Source organism: Arachis hypogaea, chromosome 12 (genome assembly GCF_003086295.3).
Source record: "Arachis hypogaea cultivar Tifrunner chromosome 12, arahy.Tifrunner.gnm2.J5K5, whole genome shotgun sequence".
Taxonomy (NCBI): Eukaryota; Viridiplantae; Streptophyta; class Magnoliopsida; order Fabales; family Fabaceae; genus Arachis; species Arachis hypogaea.
Window position 1 is genome coordinate 13,113,464 of NC_092047.1, and position 17,577 is coordinate 13,131,040.

General features: G+C 38.5%; 1 protein-coding gene across 1 annotated transcript; it reads left to right on the forward strand.

Moving 5' to 3' along the window:
- Window positions 1-3,188: 3,188 nt before the first annotated feature.
- Window positions 3,189-5,604, forward strand: LOC112726906 (uncharacterized). The gene is made up of 2 exons (XM_025776464.2): window positions 3,189-3,286; window positions 3,874-5,604. The coding sequence occupies exon 2, from the start codon at window positions 3,901-3,903 to the stop codon at window positions 5,419-5,421; it is 1,521 nt and encodes a 506-aa protein (XP_025632249.2). The 5' UTR covers window positions 3,189-3,286; window positions 3,874-3,900; the 3' UTR covers window positions 5,422-5,604.
- The last annotated feature ends 11,973 nt before the right edge of the window (window positions 5,605-17,577 follow it).

Here is a 17,577-nt window from a genome sequence, read left to right on the forward strand (position 1 = left end):
TCTCTGTACTACCGACGAGAGGCCTAAATAGTTATCCTGGGCTCTCAATGTTCTGAATGTTAGTCGCCGCAAAACGAACGAAATCTTTTTTAATTATGTGATATTAACCGCTGCTAAAATGAAAGGCTTTATGGTTTTTAACTATAGCAGGCAGATATAAACACCGTAAAACTAAATGCTGATTTTGTAGTGGTTAACAGAAACCGTTGCTAACTATTTGCCTATGGCTTATTTTAAAATGGTTACTTAGCCGCCGCAATATGTTTAGCGACGGTTATTTCAACTATAGCTATCTGGTTTTAGAACTGCCACTAACTATCGAAAATATTGAGTGAATATACAGCTGCAACAATTAAGTTCAATTGTAATTAATTTTGTAGTAGAAGTACATAACGTCTAACTACCTAATAAACATTTTTTAGGTTTTAGTTTCATAACATTTTTTAAAAAAGTTTTTTATTATTAGATAGTTACATCTTATGTATTTTTATTATAAAATTAATTATAATTAAACTTATATTATTACTAATAAAAAATAATCTAAGTAACAAACTAAAAAAAATAGTCATAAACTACTTAGCAAGTGTGGCTTTGGATGTCCAATAATGTTTCCAAAAAGCATATATATTTTAAATGAATAAAACAAATTCTATAATTATTGTAGTCTTATTTATATATATATATATATATATATATATATATATAAATTGTAATTTGCAAAAAAAAAAAAAATCTAATTTTGTTTTCCTTTAAGAGAAAATTATGACCAAAATAATCAACAGAAATTAATCATCAAAGATTTTATTTCAATTATTCATTGACATATTATCATTTCGAGAGATAAGGAGGATGTGTTTGAGATTTGTCCATAAGGAGGATGTGTTTGAGATTTGTCCAAAAGCTAGAAAACGACTTTGTTAAAACTATCATGGCACCGAATTCGGTGGTCCTAGAACGTTTGGACCATTAAATGGTCTCATAACAAAATATGTTTTTTAAGTTTTTTAATACTAAATAGTCCTTATTTAATTTTAATTACAAATTAATCTTATATTATTTAATTATAAAATTAATTTTTTATTTTATAAATTACTATTTTATTATTCATCTATCATGTTTACTAAACTTCAATCGATTGGAATTGATACACAATCGATTGAATTTTCCACGGCATGTGGGATTTCTTTATTCAATCCATTGCTCGTATTACCCAATTAATTGAAATCTCAAAGCAATTTGAGGAATACATAGATACACGGGAATAAACTGTATTTAACAAGAATTTTTTCATTATAAATTAAAAACAACCATTATTTTTTCAATAAAAATAAGACTTATTCATGTGTACTCTTGTGTATTTCTATAATGGTTGCTATTGTCTATTGTGAAGATTAATAATTTAAGTTAGCCATTTTTTTTAAAATTTGAAGTTAAATTTGCCTTGCTCTGCATAAAAAAAAAATTTGTATTTGAGAAATTAAAGTTAAAAAATTGAGTTTTGGAAAATAATAATTTTTTTATTTTATTTCAGAAAAAAAATTCATTACTAAAAGATAATTTTTTTTATTACACAATCAATTGAATGAATAAAGAATTGAAACAAAGAATTGTTTTCTAAACACTACAGTGAAAAAATTGATTGGATCTCTATCGCCAACCGTGAATATCAATTAATGATGAATAAATATTAGATATTGAAGAGATGGATAAACAATAAAGAAAAATTGGATATTAAGTAGATGGATAAACAATGAACAAAAATAATGAAAAGATTGATAACCAATCAGATTGATAAACGATTCTAATGGTAGGATTGAGTAATTGTTGATAGATTATTCACCAATTTATCATCTTAATATTAAAGAAAAGATAAGATTAGAGTATCTAAATCAAAATAAAAACTTAAAAATTGAAGATATAATTTTAAAGATAAGATAGATGAATAATAAAATAATAATTTATAATCACGAGCAGAAAAATTTAGAGAAGCGTAACATATAACGCATTGCACAATTCAATCGATTGGGTAATAAAGTGTTCTTTCCACCAAAACTTCATTCCTCTCGTGTTCTCTTGTGTTCTTAGCTTTCTTGCTAAGTATTGAGGGTTAGGCTGACTTGGTCTTAGCTCAAGAGGTTGAGTAAGTCCGAGTGCCGGCACGGTAGCGTTGGAGTGTGTCCAAGGCCGTGACAATTTTGGCACAACCAATCGATTGAATTATGAAAATCTATATTGCTTTGAAGACTTAAATCGATTAGGTAATATGACCAATCGATTCAGTAAGAAAAATCCCACATACCTTGCAAAATTTAATCCATTGTGTATCAATTCCAATCGATTGAAATTTGAAAAACCTGAATTTCGATCGATTGATTTGTGCAGTCAATCGATTGAATTTCTAACAAACACGATTTTTCCAATCCAATACGTATGTAACGGATCAATGATAAAATTATGATCGATTAAGATTGTAAAATATTTATTACGATTAATAGAAGATCTAATTTGTTATTATTTTAATTTTTTATTATTAATAAACAGATAGATGAATAATAAAATAATAATTTATAAAATAAAAAAGTTAATTTTATAATTAAATAATATATAAAAAATTAATTTGTAATTAAAATTAAATAAAAACTATTTAGCAGTTATTAAAAAACTTAAAAAACATGTTTTATTACGAGACCATTTAATAATCCAAACGTTTTAGGACGATCGATCGAATACGGTGCCAACTATCATTGGTTCGAGTAAAACAATTTGAAGTAAACATGATTTAGAAAAAGAATAAGAAACATGATTTAGAAAAAGAATAAGAAACATTAAGTTTTGTAATAATTAAATATTGCTACTACTGTAAGCAAATAAATTGTGAAAGCAAGCAAGAGCTGAAATAGAAATGTTTTCATGATGCAATATTTTAAGGCATGAAAAATATTATTTATACGTTAAATATTCTTAATATTTGTAAAAAAATGGTTGTTATTAATTAATTTTATATTTAAATTATTTTTTAATTAATAAAAAATATGTATTTAATTATTAAAAAATATTAATATTAAAATAATATTTATTATAAATAATACAAACTCATTGGGATTGTTAATTAATGTTAAAATAATATTTATTAATGAATATCCCAACACTTTTATCTTTATCTTTATCTTTATAGTAATATAAATAGAGAACTCTTTGATCCATTCTAACTTGAGTGTTGGAGTGTTTTCCAGGTACCACCTCCCATTGTTGCAGTCAAATAATCTGCATCCTCCTCAGCCCGAAGGTCCGATCCATTTTTATCTTTGTCTTTACATGTATAATGTTGTTCATTGTGAGGGTTGGGATATTCAATGTGGAGTTGGTTTCGTCATAATGTTCTAATTGATATTCCGTGATTATATATATATATGCTTGAACTGAACTAATGGCATAGATATGAGTGTTGCTGTGTTGGTGGGAAATCATTGTAGAAACTTGTTAGTGATCTTACTTCCTTAACAGCGATTGATTCGCTTTGTGTTACTTATGATGTATCAATCAGCCTCAGCTTGCTTTGGCACTGTCGCAACTCTACTTTTTCACTTTAGTGGTTTTGGTTACAGGGAGGTAGTCTTTGATGATATATTAGTGCTTACTAGTTTCTACAATTTTCGGATTGTTAACTGTTTCTTGGACAGTTGGACTACCTCCCCTATTTTGTTTTACCATTTCAAAAAAAAAAAAACATGTTTTATTTCCTTGTTAACCTTTTATGCAATGGGGGCGTTTGTTTTGGGGGCTTATGCAATCGCCTTTTATATCACTATGTTATGAGATGTTTGTGGTGACTTGTTCTGTTTAATGATATCTCACTGTCTCCATTTTGTGCAGGAACTTCTGATTGCTTTTTCTTTGAAAATGATGGCTACTCCAACTAAACCAATGGCCGTAATGTTGTCTGAATCTTTGGAACACAAGGGAAAGGATATCACTGAATTAAATGGTAACATACTTCAATCCCCTATAAGTCAACAGCCCCATAGCTCCTCTGATGGTTCAGTAGCTATTCTTTGGGACATCGAAAACTGTCCTGTTCCAAGTGATGTCCGCCCTGAAGACGTAGCAGGAAATATAAGGATGGCGTTGCAAGTGCATCCACTAATTGAAGGAACTGTTATGGTATTTTCTGCTTATGGTGACTTCAACGCTTTCCCTAAGCGACTTAGAGAGGGATGTCTAAGAACTGGTGTTAATCTCATTGATGTTCCTAATGGGAGAAAAGATGCTGCTGATAAAGCAATCTTGGTTGACATGCTTTTATTTGCTCTTGACAACCCTCCCCCATCATCTATTATGCTAATATCTGGAGACGTTGACTTTGCCCGAGCACTTCACATTCTTGGACAACGGGGATACACTATAATTCTTGTCATCCCTTCTCGGATGGGTGTTTCATCTGCTTTATGCAATGCCGGAATGTTTGTCTGGGATTGGCCTAACGTTGCTCGTGGAGAAGGATTTGTTCCCCCTCGTGGAGGTTCAGTTGAGGTTGCTGGATATTTGATGGGGTGCCATATTAATGACAACTTGGAGGGACAAAATGAGGAAGAAGCAATAGTTTATAGAGGGATGTCACAGAGATTATATAACTCAAGGGATTTCTCTATGGTTTCACAATCTCTATCTGAATACAATTATACCGCATCGAACATGGCTGGCTTACTGACAACTATGAGATCACACAGCCTTCTTCCACCTGGGATGATTGATGTTTCAGGAATATCTATGCCTTCTAGTGACAATAATGAAGGCCAGCTTTGGGGCCCTATGTCTAGCGATTTAAATGTTCTCAAAGGCCAGTTGGTAAAGTTGCTTGAACTTTCTGGAGGGTGCCTGCCTCTGGCTCGAGTTCCAACAGAGTATCAGAAAGCTTATGGAAGAACTCTTTATGTATCTGATTATGGAGCAATTAAGTTAGTCAATCTTTTCAAGAAGATGGGTGATACAATGGCAGTGGAAGGGAAAGGTCAACGTAAATTTGTGTATCTCAGAAACTTCAAGAAAGACAAGAAAGGAAAGGGGCTTCCAGAGGAGAATACGAATACTGTCGCCGGTGGTGGCTCTTCAGATGAGTTCTCAGATGAAGAAAGACTAGTCATGGAAGAACATGATGAGAGCAGTCAAAGGAGAGCAGCTATCAATGACCGTGCTCTTGAGCAGTTCAAGTTCGAGCTTCAAGAGATTCTAGTCAGCTACTCGTGTCGAATATTCCTAGGTTGTTTTGAGGATATATACCAACAAAGGTACAAGAGACAATTGGAATATGAGAAACTTGGAGTGAACAAGTTGGAGGATTTGTTTGAGAAAGTCAATGATATTGTAGTATTGGTTGAGGAAGCAGGAAGCAAGAGGAAGTTCCTTGATCCAGTGGGGGGTTAGAATGCTAAAGCAAATTGTTGCCTTGTGTTTCTTGTTCTTTCTAGCAATCCCATCCTTATTCTAGTTTTATTTATTTATTTTCCTTCTATATAGTAAAGATGATACGCTGGGAACATGTGTGTATTTTTTATTGTCACTGTCCCGCATGTATTTTGAATCTGTATTAAAGTTTCCTTGTCTTTAGTTCTTGCCTCTGCAACCTACCAGCTACTTGGAGTATCTTCTGTACTTCCCTTTTCCTATCATTCTCATTATCAACTTAGAATTTGAAGCATTTTTCAAGTTGTAGATTGAATTCTATCATAAATTATAAGATTCACAACTGGTCATCAAAGAAAGAATTAACAAGCATCATATATTTATGGTAACCTTGAAAGTACTATATTCCTCATCAAAAGACTCCCTCACGTTGGGATCTACTAGCTCCAATAATCTGGTTTCGGTTGCGCCCATTCCACCAAGTTCTTATTATCCTGAATAGCTTGCTTCCTGTCACGATTTCTAGTAGTAACACCCCAAAACTGTAGATATCGCTTTTCTCGGTGAGCTCGAGAGTAACAACATATTCTGGATCCATATAACCTGGAATGCATGACATCTATTGAATTTCAGGGACATACAGCCATCTTCTAAAGCATGTAAATGAAAGATGAGGAAGAAAGGTCAGAAGAATTTTATACCTGGAGTTCCTCGGATTTCAGTGTTTCAGAAGAATCAATTAACGCTTAAAAGGTGTCTATGACTATCTAAATATTACTGCATCATAAAATTTGTGCTGTTTTTGAACTATTCATTTCTGAAAAAAGAGGATGAATAGTTATCCCACCTTAGCAACAAAATTTTCATCCAGCAAAGTGTTGCTAGACTTAATGTCTCTATGGCGCAAAGGAGGATCACAATATAAATGAAGGTACTCCTGCATGTGACGATGCAAATAAAAATACCAAACAAGAAGATATTAAAGCTTGATATTAAACTAATCAATCATATGTACCAATGCATTAGCTACGTCAATCGCAATTTGGATTCTAGTTCGCCAACTTAGCGGTGTTCTACCAGGAGCTGCACAACAACAAAAAAGAATGAAGTGAGATCGGGTTTGTTAGGGGGAACAAGCTAATAGATTGGGCTGCATTCCACAATTCTCTAGGGCTATTATTTTGTTGAATAGATAATTGTTATTAGAAAAAGATGCAGAAGAGCATAATAGTAATATCTTAAAGTGTACTATTATTGAAAACAATATATAGACCAAGATGATGAATAGACCATATAGTTGAAGAGACCATATAGTTGAAGCGCGGAGTAAGATGATGAATCAAGAGGAAGCAGCAAGAAGCGAACTAGTTGAAGAATGAAGATTTGAAGAGAACCATTTTCAATTTATTTTCGGTGTTCTTGTATACCAGAAAAAGTAATCAGAATTGTTGAATTGCTCATATCAAATGCTTCATGGGAACTATGTTCTGATTAAATAAAATAACAAATAAATTGTATTATTTTGATTGTAGAAGCAAATTCATATTTTATTGAAGAGTTTTATCGAACACCAATCTTCAAAACCATGTAACATTTTTTTGGTGTCTAAACCATGTAAGATTTGGGTGCATAAATTGAATGTTCAAAGATGTTAAATTTTATTAGCAGTACTAAACAACGTAAAGTTAGAATTAACAATGTTCTATTTTGTTTGGTGACCACAATGTTCTATTTAAAGTTCAAATATTTAATTAAGATGATAAAATAAATTGTACTATTATGTTAGTCCCCTCTTTGAGTTGGGAAGAAAAAATTCAAAATTGAACCAAGTTTAATATTAATTTATTAATTTCTTGTACTCAATACAATGTGACTCAATATTCCTATTTATATATTCCTAACAAACTTTAATGTGTTAACCAACTAATTAAGTAGTCTAATATTAGTTGAATCCTAACAATACTCTTTTATCAAAACAGGATTTTTTAATAAATAATTTAATTATTTTAATTATCAAAATAAATAATTTGTAGTGTATTTATCAATGTATATCACATTGATTTATTTCATTTACACTATAAACGAGATATGTGTATTTATAAATATAAAATATAATTTTTGAAAAATGTTCGTTAGCTCGGGTTCTTCACGGATTGGGTTGAAGTGGTGTCTAAGCAGGTGCGAAGGGGAATCGGGACCTAAGCACGAGCTGGAGGGTGGAGCTTGGCTGCAACGTTGGTTGGACGGTAGGTGGGACCACCAGCAAGGACACTCCGATGTAAAAGTCAGTGTCTGTTCCAGGAGGCGGTTAATTAGGGTCAGAAAGGGTGATGTACCTAGGGGAAGGGGTAGGTCCCTCACCTTTTATACCATGTACCCGGGTGGGCCCTTTGTGGTCACGACTATCCTTCTAAAAGCTTCTGCTAGCTGTCTAGGTTCCCTAGGGAATGAAAGGCGTCATGTGGGTCGCCCCGCATGTAGAGCAGGCTGAGCCGACAGGTCGGTGATCCATGGTTGGACCCAGACACCAAATGGGCTGGGCTGAAACAGTGCCCCCAACGTGTCGACCATGAGACCAAAAACTCGTGGTTGGCGCATTCGAGCTACTCGCGCTCGCCTTGGTCGAATCTTTTCGAGATTGGGAGCCCACTGGCTGGGTCCGCATCTTCTACACGCGTAAGTGGGACACCTCGTGTCTTGAGATGTCGCTTGGGTTTCTGTGCTGAGAGCATTTAATGCTCTTTATGACGGATTTGAAAGCCAGGAGTTTGGCCATTGTGCCTCTGCCTTTTCGTGCTCCTCCTGACGGTTATCATTCTTTATCCCTTTACTTTTATCTCCTACATTCCTCCCTTACTAATTTCTTTTTGCCACTCTGTACCCTCTCCTTATCTCCGTTTCTGTTCACGATTTGGTGTAAGATTCGCTGCACTCCTCCCATTTGCACCTTCTATTTGCTTTTCTTTTGCCAATTCTGCAGCATTTCTCCTGGTAAGCATTTGTCCTTGTTTCTTATGTCTGTCATTCTTGTTTTTTTTATCAATGCATGACGTTCCTTGTTTTGATTTATGCTAGATAGATTGACATAGCATCGATTAGATAGTTCGTAGGGGGTACCATTAGGAGTTTGCTTTTTGGATTAGTCTTTAGATTAGTGCAAATGACGTAGAATAGTGGAGTAGTAGGATGCAGTTTTTGTTTTTTCATCTTCCACCTTATTTCCGATCTCTCGAGTTAACGTAAGTGGTGCCCCCAATGTAGTTATAGCTCAGCCACCGCTGGCACAAAACGTTATTGATCGCTACATCTGGGTCACCTCGGATATCAAGGACACGGCTTCCCGGATAACCCCAGAGGAGCTACAGGCGCTTCGTGATTCTGGGTCCTTGTGCGGAGGGGGCCGAAAGAAGCGAATTATCAAGTTTATATCCCAAGCGAACAGGAGCGTGTCAGTCATAAGAACATGGCGACCCCCGAGTGGCCGACTGACTGTAGGTGTACAAGCCTATGTTCACATCGCTGGGCGTTCGACTTCCCTTTTTTCCGTTCGTCATGTCTTTGTTAAACCGCTGCGATGTTGCTTCGTCTCAGCTTCACCCGAACAGTTGGGCCGCCATTCGCTGTCTTGAGATGGTGAGCGAGTATTTGGAACTCTCGGCCTCCGTCAACGTGTTCTTCTATCTTTTCTTACTAACGAACCCCTCTCAGGAGGGAAAGACGAAGAAGGGATATATGTCTTTTCGAGCCGTTCAGGGCCATCATCCTTTCTGGCTGACCCTGGAAGTGGAAAGACGAATCCCGACCTATTGGAGCTTTGGGGATGGCTCTGATTATATGATAAAGGTGACTTATAAAGGGTTGAGTGAAGATGACCGTTGAATAGCTGACATCTTGTTGGCAATTTTTAGCACTAGAAATATTAACCCTCATATGGTGATGGGGGATCGGGATATTAGTTGGGCCCACGTCGGTAAGCTATTTTTCTTCCACTTCCTTGGTTAATCTTGCCTTCGTTTTGAATTTCTGATTTCCTAACTTCTTTACTTGTGTTTTATCCCCTGCAATTTCCATGGCTGATGGAAGGACTAATATGGCGGAGTTGATGTCCCACTTCCTTTCTGCTGGTGACAGTGATAACGACTCCTCGGCGACCCACTCAGGGGGTCCTAGTGCTGTTGTCGGAGAGGAAAATGGTTAGGCCATAGTCGGGGACCAGAGAGAGTCACAGCCTTCCGCCAACGCCCCTTCTGAGAACCCACCGATGGACCATGCCGCCGATGACACGGTTCATGAAGAGGAAGGGGGGCTCGAGGACAACCGTGACCTGATCTTCATGACCAACCACAAAAAGCGAAAGGGACCTGCCGGTAAGACTCTGACTGTTATGGAAAAGAACTTCGATGTCAGGAACTTCATCAACTCCTAGCTTCTTCCGAGTACAGAGGAGTCCTTCCGAGAGGAGGACCTTGACGCCCAGGTGAGGTGGAGTTACCACAGTCTCCTGCCGCAGATATCACCAGGAAGGTGGAGCCCGTCCTGGCCCAATATCAAGTTTTGGAGGGGAAACTTCGGGCCTCTCAGAAGGATATTACCGACTAGAAGGCTCAGGAAGAGTCCCTGAAGACCCAGCTTGATGAGAAAGAGAAGAAGGCGAAGGAGGATGCTACGGAGATTAACAGGTTGGTGGAGCGCGTTCTCTCCCTTTCTAAGGACTTGAACACTGCGTGAGGGCAAGCTGCCTCTGCTGAGTCTGAGGTTAAAGAACTGAAGGGGAAGCTTGCCGAGGTCGCGAGGTCAGCCAAGGCTGCCCGGCAAGAGGCTACCATCCTGAAGAAGAAGAACAAAGATCTTGTGAGAGATGCCCAGAAGGTCGTCAAAACCACTGAGGATGGGATTAAGGCCCAAGTTGCTATCCTAGCTCCTGATCTTTATACTTCCCAGGTTGGGGCTTTCAAGATGGTCCAAGATGGAAAGATCGTGGACATCCTAAAGCCATGAAGTCCTTTCCTTGTTTTTGCTTTTTCTTTGTATCCTATTTTTAATGTTACCTTGTACATATATTTTAATCGGGCCGGTGTGGCATTTCGTTTTGTATTTTGGATACCTTGAACATATTTTCGCGACTTGTTTGGTAATGCCTGATTGTATAGATGATTGTGTGTCGGGCCGATGTGGTGCCTTTTTGCTTTAAGCCGTTTTCATTCATGGAATGGTTATTTTACTCGTTTCCTTGATTGGCTTATTAAATCGTGAGCCGCATAGCGCCGGCCACTTGTTGGTCGTAGTTGCTTTGGCTTCCGGGGTGAACAGTCCTGGGTTGCCATTAGAATGGTGGTAACTGTACTAGCCATGGCGTAAGTTAACAGTAGGGCCGGCCTACTAAAGCCTCTTGTCGTGTCTTCACGTCAGAGGTAGGTAGAATGACACCTTTTAAATTGAAAACTTGAGAAAAACCTTTCGGTAAATATGTAAGAGTATACACATGCTCAGATACTTTAACAAGATGATAGTTAAAAAGAAAAGGTAAAGAGGACAGTATATTCTGAATAAGAACAATAAAAAAAACAAAGTATGGGAAGAGAGGACTGTTAAGTTGGGGTGTTATTTCTCAAGAGTAGAACCTCCTCAGGTTCGCTATGTTTCATGTCCTCGGGATGTCGCTTCCATCCAACCTCTCCAACTTGTAGGCGTCCAATTAGTCGTCAGCTTGCCTTCTCCTGGGGTCGGTGTCCCGATATTGTTACGCCGTAGGACCAAGTTGCCTTCCTCGAAACTCCTGCTAAGTACTTTCCCATTGTATCTGAGTGCCATTCTCTGCTTCAGTGCAATTTCCAACAAAAGTTTCATCTCCCTCGTCTTATTGATCAAGTTTTTCTCGACTGCTTCTTCTTTAGCGCCGAGGAGCAACCTCGGGCTTGGCTCCCCAATCTCTACTGGAATGACTGCATCGACCTCATAAGTAAGTCGGAAAGGCATTTTCCCGGTGGACGATTGCAGCGTAGTCCTATAAGACCATAAGACCAAAGCCAGCTCGTCTGCCCAGGAGCCCTTTTTCTGGTTGAGTCGCTTTTTCAATCCTTTGAAGATGATCTTGTTGGCTGCCTCTACCTGACCATTGCTCTGCGGATGTTCTACCGAAGAGAATTTCTGCTTGATTCCCAGACCGGACAGGAATTCACGAAATTTCTTATCTGCAAACTGCGTCCTGTTATCCGAGATCACAACCTCCAGAATTCCAAACCTGGATATTACCTACCTCCACATGAACTTTCGGCAGTTCGCAGATGATATACTGGCCAATAGCTCTGCTTCTACCCATTTGGTGTAATAATTGATAGCGACTATTATGTATTTAACTTGCCCGGGACCTACCGGGAACGGGCCAAAAACATCGACCCCGCATTGTGAGAAAGGTCGGGAGGCCAGCATTGAGATTAACTCTCCTGCTGGGGCCTTGTGGAAGTGGGCATTTTTTTTGGCATTTCCTGCATTTCTTTACGAATTCTTGTGCATCCGACATCATTGAGGGCCAATAATACCCTGCCCTGACGAGTTTCCTTGCCAATGCCTTGCCTTTGATGTAGTGGCCGCAACACCTCTCATGGACTTTGCTCAGGACGTACTCCGTTTGGTCGGGGCGTAGGCATTTCAACAGAGGTTGGTTGAGCCCTCGTTTGTACAGGGAGTTACATACTTGATTGCTTCCCTCCTTATCACTTTAGCTTCCTTCTCATCTTCAGGGAGTTCCTCGCCTTCTAAAAAGCGATGAATTGGCTCCATCCATGAGGGCGAGTTCATGACTTGGGTCACACACAGGGTTACTGATGTCTCCTTTACTAATCCTTGAATCAGGGATCGGTTCCCTGTGCTGAGTTTCATGCTTGCTAACTTTGACAGGAGGTCGGCTCTGGCCTTTCTCTCCCTGGGTACATGTTGCACTGTTACTTCTTCAAAACCCTTACATAAACTTTTCACTTTCTCCAGGAACTTTTGCAGTAAGGAGTTCCTGGCTTGGTAAGCTCCGTTGACATGAGAAGTCACGATTTGAGAATCACTTTTGACTTCATTCCTTAATGCGCCGACCTCTTTAGCTAGTTTCAATCCCCCTATCAAGGCTCCGTACTCTGCCTGGTTGTTAGAGACTGGGAATTCGAATTTTATTGATTGCTCATAAATCATTCCTTTTGAGCTTTTAGAATTATTCCTACTCCCCCGAATGCCTGGTTGGAGGCTCCGTTAACATGGAGCTTCTACAGTATCTTCGAGTTCTCAGGGGAATTCCCCGTCACTTCCACCAGAAAGTCTGCCATTACTTGGGTTTTGATCGTGTGTCTGGGCTCATAATGCAGGTCGTACTGAGATAATTCTATCGCCCATGTCATCATCCGGCCCACTAGGTCATGTTTCTGAAGGACTTAGCGAATGGCTTGGTCGGTTTTCAGTGTGACTGGATGCCCCTGGAAGTACGTGTAATACCCTAATTACCCTAAGTCATACCTTATGCCGTAAAGTAAAGGTTAATCAAAGGTTACGACAATTCTAAGGCTTATACAACATAATATATATATATATATATATATATATATATAGAGAGAGAGAGAGAGAAATAAATAATAATTCTAGAAGCCTGATGAAGAATTAAGCTCAAAACAATTACAAAAGCGCAAACATTCACACGAAGCCACAAACTTATGACACAAGGTATATATACAAGATAAGAAAGCATAAATAGATATATGAATATAATAGTTATAAGGAACTAGCCTTAACCTACGGAGTTTAGGCCGACTAGTTATATACAGACATATAGAGTTTTGAAAGTAAAACCAGCATATACAATATACCTCTCTCAAAGTAAGCCTCTGAGGCAAATATAATACAAAAGTGAGAGTACTAAACAAAAGAAATCAAAAGACAAAAGGTGATAGAAGATCTTCCACTCTGTCACCACCACGCAACTCATCGAGGTGGGTTACGACCTGCATATGAAAAACAACAACAAAGTATGGAATGAGAACCGGAGGTTCTCAGTATGGTAACAGTGCCCAGTAATGTAAGATATAAGACTTCGGGACACCAGAGGCAATTCTAGAGCTTCATATCAATCATGAGATTCAACTTAAAGCATAACTAAATTTAAAACCATCACTTTAAAAACCATAATGAAAATAAAGGAATCTAACTTAGGGATTTTTTAATCTAACATTTACACTGCTGTCCCACAGCCTTCGCCAGCCTAACCTCCATGCAATCCCATCTCCACCGCCTTCTGAACCTCCTCAATCCCAGCAGAAAACACAAGTAATAGCAATGTAAGTAAAACATAAGTATAATCATGTATATCAAGTAATTCAAGAAACAACTAAGCATGTTATACAATTAGGCAAATAATACAAGTCGACAAAGAAAGCAAACATATAAAATATGCACATGATGAATGCCTGTCCTATTTGGCTGTGAGACACATTCCCATGGGAATGTTGCCTTTCGATCATGAATATAGCTACGAGAACCCCCCCTACGGATATAGTGCCGGGCACACTCCTGTGATTCGAAAGGATGCGAGCGGGATACTCTACCAAAGACCTTACATCTCAATGTAAGCGGGATAAACCAACCGTCCTTACGCTGCCGCCACGACCTCGACAAGCGGGATTAACCAACCGTCCTTGCCAGGCACATAACGTATCAACAGTCTCAATATAAAATAGTATATCAGTGGTTTTCAGAAATCATTTTCAGTACTCAGTCCACTCCGAGTCCTAGACTCGTCTCAACATCATCAACCCGAAATTCACAAATTCATCATTTCAATCGTCATTACAGTACTCTGCCATCTCACTCAACTAATCCACCCTCAGTACTCCAGAAACCTAAGTCTCCGTCTTCTAAATTCATGTAAAATTTTACTAAAATAAGTCACTAACTTTTCCTTAGAATTATTAGAGCCTAAGTATTAGATAGTATTCCTAAACAGTACTTAAAGAATGTTTGGAAAGCTAGAGAACCTTGAGAACGAGAGAAAAATAATTTTTCAGCAAAACAGGGCCTGTGCATACACACGCCCAAGTGTGCATACGCACACTTCAGTTTTTGGACCACCATGTGTATGCATACACGAGTCACGTCGCGGGGTGCTGGACACAAACCATCACCTGCATATGGCGCAGGAGGCCGCGTACGCATTTTCTGCTGTTGGCCCATCTCGCGTACACATGCATAGGGCTGCGTACGCATGAGGGCCTGACAGAGATGCACGCCCACGTATGGGGGTGCTCACTTACACATGCCATCAATTTTAGATACCAAATTTTAAACATTCATAACTTCCTTTACAAAGATTCATTTTCATCAAAATTTATATCAAGTTAAAGATCATTAAATGAACTTTAATTTAAGACAAATTTCAACCAATTTTGAAAACTGAGGCTCAAGTTATGATCCGCCAAAATTTAGTAAAAATCAGTTTTACAAAATCCAACAAGATTCTCTAATTTTCAAAACTTTGAACCAAATCAACTCCAAACCACAACACCCATTAATTCACATCAGAACTTACCATTTCTATCTCAATTTACCATTCTTACCAAATTTTCACTTACAATACACTATCCTCATAATCCTCAACCCCAATCATCAAATTTTTCATAAAACCATTTATCAACTAACACACTCATTAAATATCATTCTATCATTACCAATCATCACAATTAACATCCTTCAACCTCAATCTCAATATTCAACATCATTTACCAAGAACAACTGCATAATTCATCATAATTATCAAAACTCATCAAATCATCACAAACATCAATAATCATAATCCGCTATCAATAATTCAAACCTATCCTATAGTCCACTAGCCTAGGTGTCAAGAAATATTACATATTACATAGAGAAAATCGAAACCATACCTTGGCTGATTCCCAATATGTGCTATACACCAAATTTGTGTCCAAATCAAGCCTCCAATCACCAACAATTAATCCAAAACTCCAATAATTCACAATTCATGCTAGACATACATAATTGATCATAAATCAACACCTAGGGTTTATCAAATTCACAAGGTAAAGAGTTTTCTTACCTTTGCCGATGGTGTTTGGGGAACAAACCACCAATAGTCCAATCTTAGATACCACTTAATCAATCAAAACACAAAAATTCACTCAAACCCAACACCTAAATTTTCGAATTTCTTAGGGCTTAAGAAAGGAGAAGAAATTTTGAAATCTTACCAACACAAGTTAGATGAAACTAACGGACTTGGAAAAAGCTTGGCGTAGCCACTGACGGCACGTGAATCGAAGTACCGTAGCTCGAGTTATGGCTACCAGAAGTGGAGGATGAATAATGACACTCTCCCTTTCTTCTCTCACTTCATGCAGCTATAATGTTAAGTTATGAAGGGTTATAAGGCTGAAATGGCCTCACTTAAGGGTATATATATGTTGGGCTTAGGCCCAACTTGGCCCCGGTTTAACTTGTTAGCGTTTTTGGCCCCTTTGACCCAACTTCGGGCCAAACCTTTAAAATTAGCGTCCGGGTTTCAACTTTAATTATTTTCCTAAGTTTTTCTACAGTTTTTACTGCTCTTACAAAGTACCAAATAGATTTAAGTCGGTACTCCTGGCTAATTTACTGGTACGCATTTTTACGCAATTTTTCGCAGAAAATTATATTTTCCAACTCAGACAAAATCTATTGAGTTCAAATATCATATTCAAATTTTCTAATTAATATTCTAAATTTTTGGATCCTATTTTGGGAAATTAATTTAATTAATTAAGCGGTTAATTAATCGCAGTTCTTATAGTACATCGTTAGCCTTCGAGATGAGATTAATAAAGCATAGGCCAGTTTCTCCAGCTTGGTGTATCTCAGCTTCGCCCGTTGGAGCACCTTACTGATGAAGTACACTAGTTACTGAGTCTTGTCTTCTTCTTGGATGAGAACAGCTGCCATGGCTTGCTCCATTATGGCCAAATACAGGAACAAGGTCTCCACCTGTTTCGGCTTCCCGAGGATAGAGGGTGCAGATAGGATTCTCTTAAAATGGTTGAATGCTTCCTCATAAGCCGGGGTTCACTCAAAAGTTATTCCCTTTTTCATCAAATTGAAAAAATGGAGTGCCTTTGCAACTGAGGCCCCTAGGAAACGAGACAAGGCTATGAGCCTTCTAGTTAATCTTTGTACATCTTTGACACAACCTGGACTTGTCATCCGAAGGACGGCTTCGCATTTGTCTGGGTTGGCCTCCACCCCCCTTTGTGTTATCATAAAGCCTAGGAACTTCTCGGATTCTATGCCGAATGCGCATTTGAGGTGGTTGAGTCTCATATTGTTTTTTCGAAGCGAGCTGAAGACGGTCTCGAGGTCCGTTACTAGGCTGTTTGGGTCGGATGTCTTGACCAGGACATCGTCGACGTATACCTCAACCGACTTGCCGATTAGATCCTTAAAAACCTTGCTTATTAGCCTTTGATAAGTAACTCCCGCATCTTCAATTCGAATGGCATGACCATGTAACAGTAGGTTTCATTTGGCATTATGGACGCCGTTTTTTCTTCGTTGGGACGGTGCATCGGTATCTGGTTGCATCCAGAGTATGCATCCATGAAACTCAGAAACTGGTACCCCACGACTGTATCTACCAGGGCATCGATATTCGGGAGGGGAAATAAGTCTTTCGGACACGCTTTGTTAAGATCCGAGTAGTCGACGCACATTCTCCATTTTCCGTTGGCCTTCCTAACGAGAACCACATTAGACAGCCACATCGAGTACTCTAGTTCCCTTATGAATCCTGCTTCTAATAGGCCGGCCTTTTGCATAGCCACCTCGTTAACTCTTTCCTGTGACATCTTCCTTTGTTGTTGTGCCACGGGCTTGGCATCTGGCTTCACGGCTAGATGTTGCGACAAGAACACGGGGTCCACACCTGGCATGTCGGCCGGAGTCTAATCAAATAAGTCGCCATTTGCTCTGATGGCCTTCATGAGGGATTCCTTTAATTCGTGGGGAAGGTTTCGGTTCATGAAGGTGAACTTATCCTCCGTGTCTCCCACCCAGAACTTCTCCAGGTCCCCTTGAGGTTCGCTTGTCGTCCACTCTGGCATCTAAGTCAGCCAAGAACACTCCAGAAGCCTCTTTTGATTTTTTCCTTAACGAGAGACT

Coding starts and splice junctions, on each gene's coding strand:
- LOC112726906 (XM_025776464.2), top strand. CDS start 3,901: ATGATGGCTACTCCAACTAAACCAATGGCCGTAATGTTGTCTGAATCT.